The sequence below is a fragment of the Pleurodeles waltl genome, chromosome 8 (assembly GCF_031143425.1).
Source record: "Pleurodeles waltl isolate 20211129_DDA chromosome 8, aPleWal1.hap1.20221129, whole genome shotgun sequence".
NCBI classification, from domain to species: Eukaryota; Metazoa; Chordata; class Amphibia; order Caudata; family Salamandridae; genus Pleurodeles; species Pleurodeles waltl.
In genome coordinates this window covers 524,597,423-524,618,443 of record NC_090447.1, presented here as the reverse complement: position 1 = coordinate 524,618,443, position 21,021 = coordinate 524,597,423, and the positions used below count along the sequence as shown (strand labels likewise).

At 44.1% G+C, this 21,021-nt stretch overlaps 1 protein-coding gene across 1 annotated transcript in view; it reads right to left on the bottom strand.

The window, feature by feature from the left end:
* Positions 1-4,414: 4,414 nt before the first annotated feature.
* The window catches only part of RBBP7 (RB binding protein 7, chromatin remodeling factor), an 88,056-nt gene continuing 71,449 nt past the window's right edge, over positions 4,415-21,021 (bottom strand). Inside the window, exons 11-12 of the mRNA XM_069204536.1 lie at positions 19,951-20,061; positions 4,415-4,954 (exon numbers count right to left, since the gene is read on the bottom strand). Coding sequence (XP_069060637.1) covers positions 4,889-4,954; positions 19,951-20,061 — 177 coding nt within the window. The 3' untranslated portion in view covers positions 4,415-4,888. The remainder of the gene's footprint in view (positions 4,955-19,950; positions 20,062-21,021) is intronic.

Genomic DNA, 21,021 nt, shown 5'->3' with positions numbered 1-21,021 from the left:
TTATGTTTAGGGGTTCAGGTGGGACATTGTGAGCTAGCAAGTGTCAACATTCCTCCCCACCCCCCCCAATATGGTGTATGTGAACTCAGTACTTAAACACTGATGTATATGTTGACCAGATACAGTTCACCTTAATTTGTCGGAAACACTTCATCTGTCATAAAAATCATTCATCATCCCTTACCAGTTACCCACCCCAAATCCACACACAGACCCTCAGGTAGATCCCTTATTTGTCTGGCAAGGACCTCAAAGAACACAAGAATAAACGGAGTGTAGACATTGATCAATGTCAAAGGCTCACACTATAAGAGGCCCGTGACCACCACATCTCTCCCCCACCAATCAACACACTCACGTCGCAGGGAAGGAAACAATCTGTGTGGTGTCCCCCTGGAACCCCTTAAAAAACCCACAGAGGAAAACATGGGCAAATCCTTGTCTGGATGAGAAAGGGGACCCTATTACCAATAAGATGCATTTCTTGAAGAAAGGTCAGCCTGAGCCTTGACTTTTTAAGCAACCCTTTAACATTCAAGGTTCAATATCAGATAGAGTTCCAGCCAAAGATTCCTTACCTTAGAATTATCCCCAGGCGTTAGGTGCAACCCCAGTGCACCATAATTTCTTTTCATTTCATGCCAGTCAGTGCAGATCCAGGAAGAGCTACCCAGAGTCACTTTTTGACTGACCTTTTCAACCCTTTTTGTCGAAGATTTGAGACTTTCTGCTGGTGTGGCAGGGATGTCCACATCAAAGGCTGGTTTCAAGCCCTTTAGTGCCGGTCACTGGCAGTTGTCAGACAACTTCACACCTATTCTGCCTTTGGTCTTAGGCAAGACAGACACCAAGACCTGCGTTTATTGTGGCTCCATGCACCACAAAGTCTTGAGGGAGCTGTCCTTCAAGCTCATTGCTGCTCAACGTGTGACACTGCAACGGTTTCGATCCAGATCAAGAGAAAGGTCCCAGGATCAGTTATGGAGCCACTCCAAGCACTCACCATTACAGTCATTCAGGTGAGTCCCAGAAGCATACGAACAAGAAATTGAAGAGGTCTTAGCCTTTGCCCTGTCCAAATTCATCTGCTGAGAAAACATCTGCATTGGAGGCCTAGCTCCACAGTTGAGCCTGCACCATCTACACACCTACACAAGTTTCCAGGAGCGAGAGCAACCCACGCCTACCTCCGCTAATTTTATGGGGCCATGCACCTCATATAGGCAGCATGTTACTGCTGGAGTGCTTTGGGCCCAGCAGGCTCCAAAAGGGGCCCCTGCTGGTCTTCTGCCGGAATGTCTCACATTTAAGAAAGCCCTCACAGATGTCCTACTTGGAGTCTGGTGTAAGTGCTGCAAAGGGGCTCCTGTGAATAGGACCATTGCCTGCTACCGTCACCTCACCCAAGGGGACCCCTATTTCTTTACCCAGCACTTCAGAGAGCTTGATGGTTCAAGCCTCTACTTTTCCTAAGTAAATCCTGGAGCATTCCCTACCACTCCACCAGACAGGGAAACTAACGGGTTGAATACCTTCAGAAAGATTCCCTCCCCCCCTCCCACTCGGGTCCGTGAACACTGCATGCCTTTTGTGCCAATACTCCCACTCACTCTGGTACGCCGTTGCACAGGTGCTGCCTATGGTCTTGGAGGAGGCCCAAGCCATCCAAGCTATTGCTTATGGGAGAGATGCAGCAAATTTCTCCATACGCTGGATATGACAGGACTCACTAGGCAGAGCGGTTTCATTGTCTGCTAACTTTAGGTGCCATGTCTGGTAGAGAAACACTGGCATTTATATTGGATGTCCAGACCTCACTAATGCCCTTCGATGGCTACTGTCTCTTCAGAAAAGGCCTACTCCGCACTGGAGCACTTCAAGGACAGCAGGGCTACAGCCAGGACCCATGCCACTCCCGTGATAGGCTGCTGAGAAGCACGTCTCATTAGTCCACCAGGAAGAAGCAGCTCTGTTGGCAAAGGGAGCCACAGAGAGGGTGTCTGCATCAAAAGTTTGTGGTTGTTATTGTATTTCTGGTGCTGAAGGATGAGGCCTTTGTCCTATCCTAGACCTGTACCATCTCAACTTCTTACTGAAAAAGGAGAAATTTAAAATGCTCATGTTCACTCAAGTTCTCATTGTCCTGGACTCAGGAGTCTGGATGGTGGTGTTAGACTTGCAGGAGACCTACTTCCACATTCCTATCCTGCCTGCCCAAAGGCAGTCATGGTAGGCCACAAGCACTTTGTTTTCCACACTCCCCTTTGGCCTTACCAGTGCCCTGGGGTGTTCACCAAGGTGATGGCAGTGGTTCCAGCTCATTTGCAAAGATCAGTGTTCTCCTACCTAGACTACTGGGTGTTGAAAGCGAGCTCAGCCCATGTGGTTGTTTCCCACCTAAAGACTAGGGTGGACCTCCTGTATTCCCTAGGGTTCACTATCAACATGCCAAAGCATTGCCCAATCCCTTCTTAGATGCTCTCTTTCATGGAAGCTGTTTTGGATGCTGCAGGTTCTGGTTTATCCTTCAAAATAGTGAGTCCAGGATAATCAGGCTATGATACAGATATTTCAGCCTCGATCCTGGGTTTTGAAAAAAATGACTTGGGCTGTTAGGCCTCATGGCCTCCTGCATCCAGCTAGTGGGGTGTTGGCATTTAGTGGGCTCTGCAGTGAGATCCAAACTTCCAGTAGGGCAGCCTCAGGGGAGTCTCTCCAACATGACCCAGATCTCAGAAGGCACTGCAAAAGATCATCAGTGGTGGCTGACGGACAGCGATTGGGTCAGCGGCTGACTCCTCTTCATTCCTCAATCAGATCTGATCGTGACAGGCGCATCACTCCTGTGATAGGGCAGCCAATCAGGGGGGAGGTGGCGTACCCACCTTTTAATGTGCCCAACCAATTTACAGCCACATAACCAGGGTGCACACAAATATAGGTGCCCAACCCCATAAGCTGTATTTTTATTTTAAATATTTAATGTTTGCAAACCATCTCCAGCTTTTGAGCCCATGAGGGACCAGCCTTGATGTCTAAACACCTTGTTTTCAGGAAACCCACAAATGGGCCACCATGGGTCCATGAAGCTTGTTGTGTCTTTGGGGTACGTTGCCCTGGAGCTCCCACCCTTGGTTCGCAGACATCAGGGACAGTGATCGTAGCTACGTGAATCTGAATCCTTTGGCATTTTTTCTTTTACCCTGGGGAGGTTGGGGGTGGCAGGAGTGGGGTTGTGCAAGAGAACCTTTCCCTTTGTCCAACCAACACAGTTCCACCTAGGCACCAGGTTGTATTTAGCCCATCCTCCTATATAATGTTTCACTTTTTCCCCCTGCTGTAAACCTAAATAAGCACTGCACCCTGCAATGCCAGCTTCAACATTATTTCTGATGTTATACTGATGTTATCCAACAAAGAGTGGTACATGCCATAAGCTCACACATCTAATCAAATGCGAATGCAGTGTTCTGGGAAAAAATCCGGTGTCACTGGGTGCCAACCTGGTGTAACACCCAACCACCGAGTGTGTTGGAAATACTGACTGGAATAGTCAGTAGTGGTAATCATCAAAAAGTAGTCCGGCACAGTTCATCCAAGTGGAAACTTCCACTTAGATGAACTATGCCGGACTACTTTTTGGTGTGCCCTGGTCTATAATTGATAATTATTTCTGATGTTGCAGCCAGCCAATCAGAGGGCTTTGGTTTCGTGGACAACTTCGAGTTATGGGAACCAAATGGACAGGAGAAAAATAAAATAAATGATTATTTTAAGCTTTTGGATTTGTGGATGACCCCGAACAGGGTACACAGAAATCCACAAACTGATGGTCAAAGAGAGCCCTAAACCTAGTCATACCCAGAAGGGAAACTCTAAATTTATCAAAAAAAGTTCCTTGAGTAACGTTTTACTCTTGTACCTGATTTCTTTTTTTTTGCCATTTTTTCCTGTATTGAGAACCAAAAAAATCTTATAAGAGTTACCTTGCCACTGAAAACCAAGTGGATGACTGAATTTTTCTTTTTTAAAGTTTTGTTCCGATTCATACAAGAACACCAAAGTTATTAGCAAAACAAAAATAATGTTATATATTGGTATAAACTTACAAAAACACAGATATATCCATATATAAATACAAACACTCAAGAGAGTGGAGATAGAGGAAAGGAGAAAATGATACATTCATAAATTAAATACCCTCCCCTAGCCCCTCCAAAGACAATCTGGCTACTAGACTGTTCCTTAACATTTGAAGTGGGTCCATGTAAAACAAGCAGTAAAAACCCTTCATCTGGTAGTCTCAAGCGACAAACTGGATAGAGAACATTGCAGCACTAAATGACATAACAATAGTTGTACACAGTGATTAAAATTTAGGCTTAGCCATTTCCACAATAAGTCACTAAACAGGTTATTCCAAAAGAGATTTATTTATGCAAAGCCTATTGGCAAGTGATCTGAAAAGGCAATACACCATTTAAGGTAATGTGGGGAGGAAAGATGGGATTAAGCACTGACGCAGGGAATTAAAGTGAGCAATTCTTACAAATATTGCAAAATTATTTAATACACAATGCTCAGCTGCATTTCTTCCCTCCCCGAAACAGCCTAACTCTGTACAATATGAAATAGCTCACTTCAAAGTGCTGAAAATACCAGACCAATTAGGATTGGGTTAAGATAAGAAGGAACAGCATACGTCATTCCTTTTGTACCAACATCTACACAAGCTGTGTAAGTGCTTGACAAACCAAGCATCTGAAAAGGCATACACTCAACAAGAAAAAAGTTGTAAATGTATGCAAAAATGTATAACTTAAGTGAACAGTAACCCACTTCACGACACCCAACACTTCTTCTGTCAGATAGTTAATAAAACAAGTTTTCATCCTTGAGCTTCTAGTTCTGATGGTGCTATGTCAGGTTCTTCATCGTTGTATATGTTTTCAGCCTAGAAGCAAAAGAAATAAATGTATTAAGATAACCAACCCTAAGCATCTTTCTGGTGATGGAACAAGACATTAAATGCTGTTCTCCAGAAATGGTCTACTTCTAGTACACTTCAACAATTCAATAGTAACTTAACTTATTCATATAAAAAATAAAAATAAAAAAGTGCAGCATGAGCTCAGCAATTTAGAGGACAATAGTTGTATCTGTACTACTTCTGAAGTTAGAGCAAAATAAGAAGTTAGTTTCCACATATGATTTACCTTAGATTTCCCTGCTTCTAATTGGTAAAGGAAAGAGCAGTAAATCCTAAATTGTACTTATGTTTATTAGGTATCAACGCCTTCAAATATGGATCATACCCATTAAAAGTTTACAAAAAACAGTTGCACTTAACCACAATTTTATTCACATTTAAGTCAAAGACAGTACTTGCAAACTTTCTGTGAAAAAGGCCATTTATGCGCCCCTCCAGTTTAACTCTGCTTGCTCATACTGGGGGCAACAACTGTCACCAATTCCTTCAAATAGTCAGCTTTGGCTCTGCCCAGAGTGTTATTTCTCTTGGGTCATGATCTTTGGTGCATCATTCTGCTTCCTGGTTAGTACTTGCATTGGAATGTATGAGGAACCATGTTACATCTCAAAAGTATGTTGAATGACATTAAATTGTCTAACAAATGCACTGTTGACCTTGACAGAAGTGGTTGTAGTGCCATATATTTTGACAATGTCACATTTTCGGGAACTGTTTTTTGTGTACACTATATTTAGAACTATAATTCCCATAATGCATCAAACAATGTAAAAGGAGGAGTATGAATTGGTGATGGAGAAAGGACTGATCATCGTGAACAAGACTACAATAGTCCAAATGTGTTGCTACTGTTTTTTGAGAGTGCGACAACTATCATTAAACACAAAAAAAAAAAAAAAAAAAAGCTTCTGGGAGTGAAGGATCGTCATTTGGATTTGATATACACACACACATATATATACACATATATACATATACACACACATACACACACACACACACATATATATATATACACACACACACACACACACACACACACTCCCCCTCCCCCCAAGACCGCGGCAAACGAAGAACTGATCCTCTCAGATATATTTGTGCGTATACATGTTTAAGTATCTCTATATTATTCTATGCTTAACTTGTTCATAGGTCATTGCATAGTTTCTATATAAGCTGTTTGACCAGATACTTATGAGTATTTTATCACAACAGGTAATCTTAACCATTTATCTACAAGCATTTTACTATTGAAATATTGAGGGAAAGATTAAAAAGTCATTAAAAGAAAAGTACAAAAATTACCTTCAAATACTGCAGCACTGGAAAGTCTTTATACAACTTTAAATCTCAATATTTTATCTTCCTTATAAATATATTCCCTGTCTATGTACTCATGTAACCATAAATTCTATACTTAAGTCCTACTGTACAAGAGAAAAAAAAAATCTCTCCAATGCACTACTGTCTCACCCTATACCCCTCTCAATTTATCCTCTTGCCCCTGACTCGACTCAAACCTCATTCCACTAGGATCTCCAAAATAACCATTCCAAGACTCTTCCCACCTCAAACCTCAGTTTACTACTCTGATCTCCCAAACAACCCTACTATGATCTCCTAAACAACCCTACTTCATTCTCCCCCATGCATCTCTCATTTTCCTCATCCCAAACCTCATTTTACTAGTATGATCTTCCGATTAACACTTTCTAGATTGTTCCCTCTTCTAGTCCTCTATTATTCAACTCAACTAAAACTCACATGTCCACCGCTCAAATGAACTCCTTTCCATACATCAATCCTTAACTCATACTTCCCTATACTAATCCACCACTAATCCTTTGGCGTTCTGGAGTAGCATGCTACTCGCCGAAAAGCGTGTTGCTGCCTCGTGAGGGGTAGTAAACGCTATGCACAGTTTTTTTATATAAAGAATTTTACTGCAAATATTACGTTGATATCAATGATGTCAGATATCACAAGTGGTGTATTTTGTGGGGGGTGATTAGCAGTGTGTGTCGAGGGTGCAAGTTATAGTTACCTTGGGCAGGAGTTAGTTACTTGAGATAATTAACTATAATAGGTGAATTTTAATGGTTCTGTTCGTTTAACGTGTGAGCTTAACTAGAACGTCCCTGTAACCTTTGGCTTTTTTAGTGAGTGAATATATATATATATATATATATATATATATATATTTTTTTTTTAAGTTTTTTTCCTAACTATAACATCCCTGTAACCTTTGTTTTTTTCAGTGAATTTCTACAGTTTAATGTAAAGTAATTTTCATTACTATAAGTTAACCACCTCCGCACACAGCCTTTGGCTGTGCACTGAGGTTGGCCACTGAGCCTGGCCTGGCCCTGTACCCAGCCCCTATAACTACCCAACCCCTAAAAATCACCAAAGCCTGTGCTGCGCACAGCCTTCGGCTGTGAGAAACAGGTGTTGGCCGCAGGGCCTGCCTGTGGCTAGTCCCTGTGGCCAACCCCTATACCAACCAAACCCCCTCATGATCTTCCCTCCCCAAGACAATCTTGGCCCCTGGGGAACCCATCCCCTAGGGGCCGGCTTTATTATATATTTGGAGGGGGGTTTAACGGGCCCCACGCTGGTCTGACCCAGGCACCCCATCCACAGGGGCACAGCCATGTGAACTAGGTACCCCACAGGGCACCCAGTCACAATGATGGAGATGGGGGGGTCCGAAGGCCCCCCACGGTCTTGGCACTAAATACTGTGAGAATGAAGTAACAGCTACTTAAATAAGCAACTGGAAGCAGATTCCACTCTTTAGCTGCCAATTCTGGTGTGCCTTATTCTTGGAACAACCAAAAGTAGTCCCGTGATCCCATGCACCCACAACACCACCCCCCACCCCGATTCTAAGTCTACTGTTAATTTATGCTTAAAATGGACAACATGGGTAAGGGTCATATGTAAAGGTGCCATAAGAACAGGGCAGCTGGAATCGTTTATTACATTTATTGCCTTTTTGTTGTCCTTGCAGTTAGAACGTCTATTCTGAATGAATGGTGATTCAGTGCAAACTAATGTATTCTTGATTACCCAGATTCTGTAATGGTCATTAAGTTAGTCGTTTGCTGTGCCTGGTCAGAACCCAGTCAGTTTGCAAAGCATTCCTGCATTTTTATTTTTTATTACGCCTTTTCTATCGGGAGACTTGGGGGAATGCTGGGTGGAAGCACATTTGTAGCTCCTCTCAGATTCCAGAACTTTCTAACACCGAAATGCGAGGAAAGTGTTTTTTTTTTTTTGCCGAGTTGAGGTTTGCAAAGGATTCTGGGTAACAGAACCTGATGAGAGCCCCACAAGTCACCCTATCTTGGATTCCCCTAGGTGTCTAGTTTTCAAAAATGCATAGGGTTGGTAGGATTCCTTAGGTGCCGGCTGAGCTAGAGGCCAAAGTCCACAGCTAGGCACTTTCCAAAAATCAAGTCAGATTTCAACGTAAAAATGTGATGTGTCCATGTTGCATTTTGTGTCATGGGCATTGTCTCTACCCACACAAGTGAGGTACCATTTTTATTGGGAGACTTGGGGGAAACACAGAATAGAGGAAGTGTTATTGCCCCCTTGTCTTTCTCGCCATTTTGTCCTTCCAAATGTAAGACAGTGTGTAAAAAAGACGTCTATTTGAGCAATGCCCGGTAATTCACCTGCTAGTATGGGACCCCGGAATTTGGAAGTGTGCAAATAACCACTGCTTCTCAAAACCTTATCTTGTGCCCATTTTGAAAATACAAAGGTTTCCTTGATACCTAATTTTCACTCTATATTTACCCAAATGAATTGCTGTATACCTGGTATACAATGAAAACCCATTGCAAGGTGCAGCTCCTTTATTGGCTCTGGGTACCTAGGGTTCTTCATGAACCTACAATCCCTATGTATCCCCGCAACCAGAGGAGCCCAGCAGACGTAATGGTATATTACTTTTTTTTTTAAAAGTTGCCATAGCTGGAAAAAAATCTTGAAGAAAACGTGGACAGAAATGGCTCTTTTTCACCTCAATTTCAATTTTTATTTTTTGTTTAGCTGTTATTTTCTGTAGGAAAACCTTGAAGGATCTACACAAACGATCCCTTTCTGAAATCAGAATTTTGTCTACCTTTCAGAAATGTTTAGCTGTCTGGGATCCAGCATTGGTTTCACACCCATTTCTGTCACTAACCGGAAGGAGGTTGAAAGCACAAAATAATAGTAAAAATGGGGTATGTCCAGTAAAATGCCAACATTTTGGTTTTCTGATTCAAGTCTGCCTGTTCCTGAAAGCTGGGAAGATGGTGATTTTAGCAACGCAAACCCTTTGTTGATGCCATTTTCAGGGGAACTTCTGCAGCCCTTTAAAAAAAAAAAAAAAAAAATTGCTGTATTTTGGCTAATTTCTTAGGCTCCTCTAGGGGAAGTGACAAACCCTGTGAACCTCTAGAATCCCTAGGATGAGGGGAGAAAAAATAAATAAATAAAGGATGCAAATTTGGCGTGGGTAGCTTAAGTGGACAAAAAGGCATAAGCATGAATTGAGCGAGCGACGGAGAGCGAGCGACGGAGACAAATCATAGTCTGATGTGATGTCTTCTCTCCTTGGATTAAACACCAGGGAGATGGTCACTTCTTACTGATGGCTGAAAAAGGTACTGTATGCACTTATGGTACTTTTTTCACGTGAATGTGCAGGGGATGCCAGAGTGAAAACTGTTCACACTGGGGGAAGTAGATGATATGATTACATCTCTACCAAATAGAAAGTCTTGCGAAGAAGACAGCCTCCCCGCTGAATTGTTTTTTTTTGTTTTTTTTTTAACCTAAAAGCATTATATTTCCATCTCAGTTCATCACAGTACTAAACTCATCTTTACGAAAGCGAGTTGGTTTGATTTTGAATTCTATTGCCCAGGTGCATGCAAAGTCAATCATGGCACTAGGGAGAGATGGCCATTGTTTTGTATTTTATTTGCTTTAAAAAAAAAAAAAAGCCCTTAGCAATCACCATTAGTAAACAAATAACCAAATGAAGGCTCCAGTTAATAAAAAAAAAAAAAGTCCAACAATCAATCTATGTGGATGACACCATGCTTCTCTTTACACATGTGGCAGATGTTCAACACTGATATTTTTTTGGAATTTCAAGAGCTATGAGGGTACAAGATTAACAAATCAAAACAAGTTTTTATTATACAACTCCACATTAAAAACTAACCCCAGACTTATGACCATTGATTCATTCAAAACCGAGGATGTATTTAGGAATATAAGCTGCAATGGTGAGAATCTGAACTATAGACCTCTAAGAGAAGATTACATTCCTATTTTCTTGAATGAACCTCCACCTACTCAATCATAGATAAAGGTGCATTAATTTGAATCCCCATATTACCACTATTCACGGTTGTCTTTTCTGCACTTCCATTATGTTTGTAAATTTGTTTGAAAAAATGGTGGAGCTGATCTCTGCTTTTATATGGGTTAACAAGTCACCACACCTGGCATTGCATATATTATATAAACTAACAAAGGGAGGGGACTTGGTATTGCCAGAACAAATTTTATGAATTTTGTACATTTTCCCTCTCCCTTTTATGATCTCAATTCATCCCAATATATCAGATAATTTTATGTCTGACGTTGAAAGAATATAGTATTTGGGATTTCATGTGTCTAACTCGTCTTAAACTCGGTTCTGTGATTTTAAAAAGATGAAGCAACTGTTTAGATAATATTCTATTTCATGTTTAAATATGTAAACAAGCTAGATGATATTAGGCTACTAGATCACCGGCTCCTGAAAGCTATACGGTGCAAAATGGAGAATACATGGCTATTCTGGCCTGGCATATTTTACGAACCAGGATACTTGGAATCTTTGGCTAATGTTGATTGCCAGATCAAGTGTTTTAAAGCCTCTATATTTTGGTCCCACACTACACCAGATTTTAAAGAATATTGATCCCAAAGTAATAAGTGTAAGCTTCTAGCAGGCTAAAGATATTATTGAAATCAATACAATAAGATCAATTAGATACTGAAAAAAAATATTAAATGCAGGAAAAGAGACTGAAGTTTTCAAAAATGGCTCAGACGTGTCACAGTTGAGAAGTTGACTATCACATGAAATTGTGGATTAAAAGTTTAATATCTAAATTCTAAAAAAAATAAAATTAAAATAAAAGCACATTTCTGCAGAACGCATTTTTTTTTTCTTTTGACAACCGGTTTGTTATATAGAACACCAGCACCTGTACACAATTATTTTGCAAATTCCACCAAGCTGCTTCAAATGTTAGTTTCAGTTAAAGAGCAACAGGGTTCGCATCATATTGCGATGTCGCTAATTAGGGGGCTTCTGGGCTGAAATAGCCCAGTATTGCCAGGCAACATTGGGTTTTTCCCTTTCTAGAAGGTATATGAAAGCTGATATTTATACAGCTACCAAATAATATATTTATAGCATTAATGAATGGAGTGGCTAGGATTTCTTCAAATAAAAATAAAATAGAAAGAACAGTGAGTGGGAACACATTCTCCTGGCTAACTGGAGAGCAACAAACAACTATCAGACACAGAAGGACATAACTAATACAAGTATGGAATTTTAGAATAAACTGCTGCCGTAGGTTTGTTTTTTTGTATTTCCAAACGGTTACAGTTTTATACTCCACAAAGCCTGGCAATAAAGACTAATTACAAAGTTGGGGAGTGTTAATGGATTGCCCTTTTGTAAGGAAATGCCTCCTTGGCATGGTTACCCCCTGATGTTTGCCTTTGCTGATGCCAAGTTAGGATTTGAAAGTGTGCTGAGGCCTGCTAACCAGGCCCCAGCACCAGTGTTCTTTCCCTAAAACTGTACCTTTGTCTCCACAATTGGCACACCCTGGCATCCAGGTAAGTCCCTTGTAACTGGTACCCCTGGTACCAAGGGCCCTGATGCCAGGGAAGGTCTCGAAGGGCTGCAGCATGTCTTATGCCACCCTGGGGACCCCTCACTCAGCATAGACACTGCTTGCCAGCTTGTGTGTGCTGGTGGGGAGAAAATGACTAAGTCGACATGGCACTCCCCTCAGGGTGCCATGCCAACCTCACACTGCCCATGGCATAGATAAGTCACCCCTCTAGCAGGCCTTACAGCCCTAAGGCAGGGTGCACTATACCATAGGTGAGGGCATAGGTGCATGAGCGCTATGTGTGAGAAGGTAGCCTCTTTCTAGCCTTGTTACCCCCACTTTTGGCCTGTTTGTGAGTGTATGTCAGGGTGTTTGTCACTGTTTTCACTGTCTCACTGGGATCCTGATAGCCAGGCCTCAGTGCTCATAGTGAAAACACTATGTTTTCAGTATGTTTGTTATGTGTCACTGGGATCCTGCTTGTCAGGACCCCAGTGCTCATAAGGTTGTGGCCTATATGTATGTGTCACTGGGACCCTGTCACACAGGACCCCAGTGCTCATAGGTGTGCATGTATGTGTTCCCTGTGTGGTGCCTAACTGTCTCACTGAGGCTCTGCTAACCAGAACCTCAGTGGTTATGCTCTCTCATTACTTTCAAATTGTCACTAACAGGCTAGTGACCATTTTTACCAATTTACATTGGCTTACTGGAACACCCTTATAATTCCCTAGTATATGGTACTGAGGTACCCAGGGTATTGGGGTTCCAGGAGATCCCTATGGGCTGCAGCATTTCTTTTGCCACCCATAGGGAGCTCTGACAATTCTTACACAGGCCTGCCACTGCAGCCTGAGTGAAATAACGTCCACGTTATTTCACAGCCATTTTACACTGCACTTAAGTAACTTATAAGTCACCTATATGTCTAACCTTTACCTGGTAAAGGTTAGGTGCAAAGTTACTTAGTGTGAGGGCACCCTGGCACTAGCCAAGGTGCCCCCACATTGTTCAGAGCCAATTCACTGAACTTTGTGAGTGCGGGGACACCATTACACGCGTGCACTACATATAGGTCACTACCTATATGTAGCTTCACCATGGTAACTCCAAATATGGCCATGTAACATGTCTATGATCATGGAATTGCCTCCTCTATGCCATCCTGGCATTGTTGGTACAATTCCATGATCCCAGTGGTCTGTAGCACAGACCCTGGTACTGCCAGACTGCCCTTCCTGGGGTTTCACTGCAGCTGCTGCTGCTGCCAGCCCCTCAGACAGGCAGCTGCCCTCCTGGGGTCCAGCCAGGCCTGGCCCAGGATGGCAGAACAAAGAACTTCCTCTGAGAGAGGGTGTGACACACTCTCCCTTTGGAAAATGGTGTGAAGGCAGGGGAGGAGTAGCCTCCCCCAGCCTCTGGAAATGCTTTGTTGGGCACAGATGTGCCCAATTCTGCATAAGCCAGTCTACACCGGTTCAGGGACCCCTTAGCCCCTGCTCTGGCGCGAAACTGGACAAAGGAAAGGGGAGTGACCACTCCCCTGACCTGCACCTCCCCTGGGAGGTGTCCAGAGCTCCTCCAGTGTGCTCCAGACCTCTGCCATCTTGGAAACAGAGGTGCTGCTGGCACACTGGACTGCTCTGAGTGGCCAGTGCCACCAGGTGATGTCAGAGACTCCTGCTGATAGGCTCCTTCAGGTGTTAGTAGCCTTTCCTCTCTCCTAGGTAGCCAAACCCTCTTTTCTGGCTATTTAGGGTCTCTGTCTCTGGGGAAAGTTTAGATAACGAATGCATGAGCTCATCTGAGTTCCTCTGCATCTCCCTCTTCACCTTCTGATAAGGAATCGACCGCTGACCGCGCTGGAAGCCTGCAAACCTGCAACATAGTAGCAAAGACGACTACTGCAACTCTGTAACGCTGATCCTGCCGCCTTCTCGACTGTTTTCCTGCTTGTGCATGCTGTGGGGGTAGTCTGCCTCCCCTCTGCACCAGAAGCTCCGAAGAAATCTCCCGTGGGTCGACGGAATCTTCCCCCTGCAACCGCAGGCACCAAAAAGCTGCATTACCGGTCCCTTGGGTCTCCTCTCAGCACGACGAGCGAGGTCCCTCGAATCCAGCGACTCTGTCCAAGTGACCCCCACAGTCCAGTGACTCTTCAGTCCAAGTTTGGTGGAGGTAAGTCCTTGCCTCACCTCGCTGGGCTGCATTGCTGGGAACCGCGACTTTGCAGCTACTCCGGCCCCTGTGCACTTCCGGCGGAAATCCTTTGTGCACAGCCAAGCCTGGGTCCACGGCACTCTAACCTGCATTGCACGACTTTCTAAGTTGGTCTCCGGCGACGTGGGACTCCTTTGTGCAACTTCGGCGAGCACCGTTTCACGCATCCTCGTAGTGCCCGTTTCTGGCACTTCTCCGGGTGCTACCTGCTTCAGTGAGGGCTCTTTGTCTTGCTCGACGTCCCCTCTCTCTTCAGGTCCAATTTGCGACCTCCTGGTCCCTCCTGGGCCCCGGCAGCGTCCAAAAACGCCAAACGCACGATTTGCGTGTAGCAAGGCTTGTTGGCGTCCTTCCGGCGGGAAAACACTTCTGCACGACTCTCCAAGGCAAGAGGGATCCGTCCACCAAAGGGGAAGTCTCTAGCCCTTTTCGTTCCTGCAGAAACCTCAGCTTCTTCTGTCCAGTCGAAGCTTCTTTGCACCCGCAGCTGGCATTTCCTGGGCATCTGCCCATCTCCGACTTGCTTGTGACTTTTGGACTTGGTCCCCTTGTTCCACAGGTACCCTAGATTGGAAATCCACAGTTGTTGCATTGCTGGTTTGTGTCTTTCCTGCATTATTCCTCTAACACGACTATTTTGTCCTTAGGGGAACTTTAGTGCACTTTGCACTCACTTTTCAGGGTCTTGGGGAGGGTTATTTTGCTAACTCTCACTATTTTCTAATAGTCCCAGCGACCCTCTACAAGGTCACATAGGTTTGGGGTCCATTCGTGGTTCGCATTCCACTTCTGGAGTATATGGTTTGTGTTGCCCCTATCCCTATGTTTCCCCATTGCATCCTATTGTAACTATACATTGTTTGCACTGTTTTCTAAGACTATACTGCATATTTTTGCTATTGTGTATATATATCTTGTGTATATTTCCTATCCTCTCACTGAGGGTACACTCTAAGATACTTTGGCATATTGTCATAAAAATAAAGTACCTTTATTTTTAGTATAACTGTGTATTGTGTTTTCTTATGATATTGTGCATATGACACTAAGTGGTACTGTAGTAGCTTCACACGTCTCCTAGTTCAGCCTAAGCTGCTCTGCTAAGCTACCATTATCTATCAGCCTAAGCTGCTAGACACCCTATACACTAATAAGGGATAACTGGGCCTGGTGCAAGGCGCAAGTACCCCTTGGTACTCACTACAAGCCAGTCCAGCCTCCTACACTATGCCCCTACAGTGTCTAAGCAAAACCTTAGACATTGTAAGTGCAGGGTAGCCATAAGAGTATATGGTCTGGGAGTCTGTCATACACGAACTCCACAGCACCATAATGGCTACACTGAAAACTGGGAAGTTTGGTATCAAACTTCTCAGCACAATAAATGCACACTGATGCCAGTGTACATTTGATTGTGAAATACACCCAGAGGGCATCTTAGAGATGCACCCTGAAAACATACCCGACTTCCAGTGTGGGCTGACTAGTTTTTGCCAGCCTGCCACACACTAGACATGTTGCTGGCCACATGGGGAGAGTGCCTTTCTCACTCTGTAGCTAGTAACAAAGCTTGTACTGGGTGGAGGTGCTTCTCACCTCCCCCTGCAGGAGCTGTAACACCTGGCAGTGAGCCTCACCCCCTTTGTTACAGCGCCACAGGGTATCCCAGCTAGTGGAGATGCCCGCCCCCTCTGGCCACGGCCCCACTTTTAGCGCCAAGGCCGTAGGAGATAATGAGAAAAACAAGGAGTCGTCACTGGCCCCTAAGGTATCCTGAGCTGAGGTGACTGACTTTTAGAAATCCTCCATCTTGCAGATGGAGGATTCCCCCAATAGGATTAGGGATGTGCCCCCCTCCCCTCAGGGAGGAGGCACAAAGAGGGTGTAGCCACCCTCTGGTCTAGTAGCCATTGGCTACTAACCCCCCGACCTAAACACCCCTAAATTGAGTATTTAGGGGGCCCCCAAAACCTAGGAAAACAGATTCCTGCAACCTAAGATGAAGAAGGACTGCTGACCTGAAGCCCTGCAGAGAAGACGGACACACCAACTGCTTTGGCCCAGCCTTACCGGCCTGTCTCCCCACTTCGAGAAAAACTGCAACAGCGACGCGCTCCCCAGGGTCCAGCGACCTCTGAAGCCTCAGAGGACTACCCTGCATCTAGCGGCCCTGCTCCAAAGAAACCAAAACTTGCAACAAAGAAACAACTTTAAAAGGACTCCATGTTTCTTGCCGGAAGCGTGAGACTTTCCACTCTGCACCAGACGCCCCCGGCTCGACCTCCGGAGAAACACTACAGGGAGGACTCCCCGGCGACTGCGAGCCCGTGAGTAGCCAGAGTTGACCACCCTGAGCCCCCACAGCGACACCTGCAGAAGGAATCCAGAGGCTCCCCCTGACCGAGACTGCCTGCTTCAAAGAACCAGACGGCTGGTAAAGACACTGCACCCGCAGCCCCCAGGACCTGAAGGATCCGACCTCCAGTGCAGAAGCGACCCCCAGGTGGCCCTCTCCCTTGCCCAGGTGGTGGCTACCCAAAGGAGCCCCCTCCCTTGTCTGCCTGCTTCGCTGAAGAGACCCCTGGGTCTCCCATTGAAACCTTTTGCGAACCAGACGTCTGTTTGCACACTGCACCCAGCCGCCCCCGTGCCACTGAGGGTGTACTTTCTGTGCTGATTTGTAATAATTATAAATTGTGGGACTAACAGAATATATGCGAGGCCTTGAGAAGGAGACTGGTGAGCCCACCAGTCCAATGTATCATCTTTGGCGTAACAAGAACGCAATCGAACGATCCTGTTGATCGGTTCCTGCAATGGTCTGATTTTGAGAAATGCATTTAGTACTAGGTTGATTGTGGAAGATATACCTAGGAGCGATTTGTACAACCTCACTGAAATGGACTTTCTTCTTGATATTATTGTGGCCAAAGATGTCAGCCCATTCTGTTAGCCCTGTGTAAGGAAGGCCTTGTAGTGCTGCGTGTCCAGAACAGCTCCAAGAAACGTCATTCTCTGAGTGAGTATTCTGAAAGATTTTTTGTTGACTGAGACCCCTAATTTTTGAAAGAGCATAAGGCAGGCCTTTGTCGCTTTGAGTGGTTTTTTTGTGGAGTTGACTTAGTAGCCAGTCGTCTAGGTATGGAAAAACCTGATGGCCTTGCTTCCCGAGAACGGCTGCTACTTGGGCTAAACACTTGGTGAAAATGCATGGGGCTGACCTGAGTCCGAATGGAAGGACTTGAAACTGCTAGTGAGTACCAGCCACTATGAACCGAAGATACTTGTGATGCTTGGGATGAATGGAGATATGAAAAATAAGTATCTTCCACGTCTAGAGATGTCAGTCTCCGATGTTTGAAAATTTAATATATCTGAAAGAGTGATAATTCTCAAAGTTTGCTTGCGGAGGTAATTGTTTAGAAGCCGCAGGTCTAGAATAGGTCTGCACTCCTGTTTTCTTTCGCAAGAGGAAAAAACGGGAATAGCATCCTTTTCTCTTCGAGCCATTGGAACTCTCTCTAATGCTCCTTTGTGAAGCATCAATTTGGTTTATTTTTTCAATAAGAAAAGTGAAGAGAAGGGGAACGCGCCCCCTTTGGGGGGTATTTGGTGGTTTTAGTGTGAACTCCAAGGTGTGGCCATAAGCCACTATGTCTAATACCCATTGATCCAAGGTGATAGTGTTCCAGTTTTGCGTCCTGTCTTTGGTCCTCTGGAATGAGATTGATCATAGATTTGATATCAGACTACATCAGCCTGTCAGATTGTGCCAGGATAGACAAAGCGTTGGCAGCCCTCACTGTAACAGCCGACATGAGGGAAAATCTTTTGCCTTAGTGTCAAGGTCTCATCTCGATCTGGTGGTACTTGGGAATAGAGGGTTGACTTAGTATCCCTCAAAGTCCTGACTTTGGTCACCCTCATAATACTCTTCCTCTTCATATTTAACATGGAGCTCTGAAGGCCTGTGAGCTGGTCTAAAAGGTCCTTACTCATCTGACTGTCAGAAAGGTGACTTCGGAGGAGGGGTGAAATGTTTGCCGTGTATGCCAGGGTAGGTTTGCAGAATATTTTCATTTTTGGTATCGTCGACAGTGTGAGCGCTGATGGCGGTGCTATCGTCGACGAGGCCTTATCTACTGACGTCAACAGCATAGTGTTTACTGTTGTCATTGGGTAAACAGTCATCGCTGGAATTGAAATGCCTTTCATCGGAGGTTCTCGTGGACGACATAGGAACCTGAAGTGAAGATGTGGTAGTCGTCGTGAACGTGGATGGTCTGGTCAACAATAGGGTGGTGAAGGTCGCCACTGCCGATGTTGCCGTTGATGGTGATTTTGTCGTCGACCGAGTTAGGAAAGGAGCTTTTTCTCCTGTTGACTTGTCTGAGGCAACTACCTTTTTGCTTTTGTGGCTTACATGGGTGTAGCTGGAGCAGATGAAGCTACTTCTGTAGAGGATTGTTTTTCTTAGAATCCCCGACTGGCGGTGAATCTTATGCGATTTTCTCCTCTCCTCAGAAGTTCCCTCCAAAGACCTAGCCCTTTTTTGACTAAAGGGCAGAGTCACTATCTTCATCAGAGATGTTTTTTGTAGCCACGGCAATGATCTGCCTTATCTGTCTCTCAAAGTCTTGGTGGAAAAGTACGACAGATTTTGCATTCCTCTGCCTTATGAGTAGGGTGAAGGCAATAAATAAAAAAATTATTCGGATCATCCACGTGGACTCTTTGTTCCCTCAGAGGTCTTGCAGGGACGAAAGAGGCCTTTAGAATCAGACATAATTGGAATAAATGGAAGTCCAAACCATTTTTGAAGTAATTTGTGGAAAAAAAAACTGAGCAGAGCTCAGGGAGATTCCCTTCACACTCAACATGCGGTGAAAATCTAAGAAAGGGAGCTTCTCTTGGGAGTGTACTGGAGGGTGCGGTCGCCCGATTGGTTGAGGTTTAAGTTTTGTCCATTTTTTTAAAAAAAAGTACGGATAGAATAGCAAATTTAAGGCCTATTTGCATTGCAGCCTCTCTGGTTATTATATCATGTTTTATAGGACACTGTGGGACTCCCACTTCGACTACGGGGAAGATTCAAGCAGGTGAATCTATCAAAGATACAATACTGGATAACTACATACTACTGCCCATGTCAGCTATTACTCACTCAGAAAAGGACCACAACAGGTGGCTGGTACCACTGCTAGGCACTAGGAAGAAGCTGATGTCTGCATTCGATTAAGTCTCAACTGCCAGTGTCTGTGCACTCCTGTGCCAGATACCTACCCTCATGTTTGCACGAGCCATATACAAACATTGAAAATACACTGCCCTGGACATGTGCGCTTTGAGCTCTAGGCCGACCTATTAGAACAGATGTCAAAGTGGTTGTTTAGGAGCGACAGCACCTCATGTAGTCTCAAATTAACCACACAGATCTGGTCCCAGAACTGCCACCAAGGATTTGGTGCTGTTCTTTCAAACATTTGCATGACAGTTCTAGTAATAAGACCCCTCTGGGGCAGGAGTGATAGTACATCAAAGACTGTTCAAGTGATGAAACTATATACAAGAGTCAGAGGCAAAAAGTTAGTGAATGGAAAGTGTTCAGTCCTTAAAGTCTTGTCTCTTCAGGGACTGGATGAGCCATATGTTGTAGAAGAGGATCAGAAAAAGTGCATTTCAGTCTCAAAAGGAATAAAATAAAAAAGTATAGAAAAAGATATACAGCACTAACAAAACTTTACATAGCCTGAAGCAGAAAGAAAAAAAGCTCCCTGGTGAAGGAAAGTTAACACTTAAGCTGCTTAAAAAAAATATATAAATATTGCTTACCATCTGCCAGATCTGCATGATATTGTCTTCCGATACAGAGCAAATCACCCATGGTTCATTGGGATTCCAACTGAAATCTGAAATCTTTGCTGTGTGACCTCCATGGATAAACTATTAAAAGAACAAGACATTAAATCGGGAACATACATATGCAAATAAACTGGAAACAATTTATCATGTTAAGCTGCTATACCCAATGCCGCTTAGAAATATAGGTTCCGAGTAGGGGTGGGCGATGAGTTTGTCTGCGGCGGCATTTTGCCTGCTCTGTACAGATCTTGGAGTTCTGAAATACACTGGAACGGCAGGGAGAATTTTTTTTCTTCTCTGCAGTTCACCAGCGTTGGGTTGCCGAGCGCGAGCAAGAAAAATCACACGCTATACCACCTCCTGGCAAGCTCTCAAACAGGCGGTTGCTAACGCTTGCGGTGACAAAACTGCCCCTCGTGTTGTGGAAGCAGCCACCCAAGCAGAAACTCTACACTAGCGGCAGAAAGAAGCAGCATCTGTTGCGTTGCTTGTTGTGCTGTAACTCACTCCTGGCGGTAAAAATCAGCATAACTTACCAGACTCTGTGGTTCCAGAAACTACGCAGTTTTTTTCCCAGCACTTTGCGGAGTTCTGCATTCCAGAACTCCGCCTAGTTCTGAGGTCCTTCAACAAAGAAGGAATATTTATCTTTTTTTTAAAAAATAAAATAGAGAATGCAAGCATTCACCAGGAACCACTCGCACTGAACGAGAGCTCTGGAAATGAACAGTACTTAATATTAATCCAGCCAACACAAACCAATTAACACTTGACCCACTGCTAGCGAAACTGTACGAATGCTAAAAAGGCTCCATTACTCATAATTAGGCAAGTAGAGAAGTCCAACATGAAGCCAGGCTATTAATGCAAAGAATAAATTAAAGCTGGGAGTTAGGAGGCATGAATTGAATCACAAAGATTTTTCACTAAACACCCTTCCTTAGGAGTGTCAATTATTCTTTTCACTTGCTGTAAACAAGGATGAATACAGCTCTTAAATAAGTGTGCATGAGCAACACAAGACAAATATCACTGGTTGTG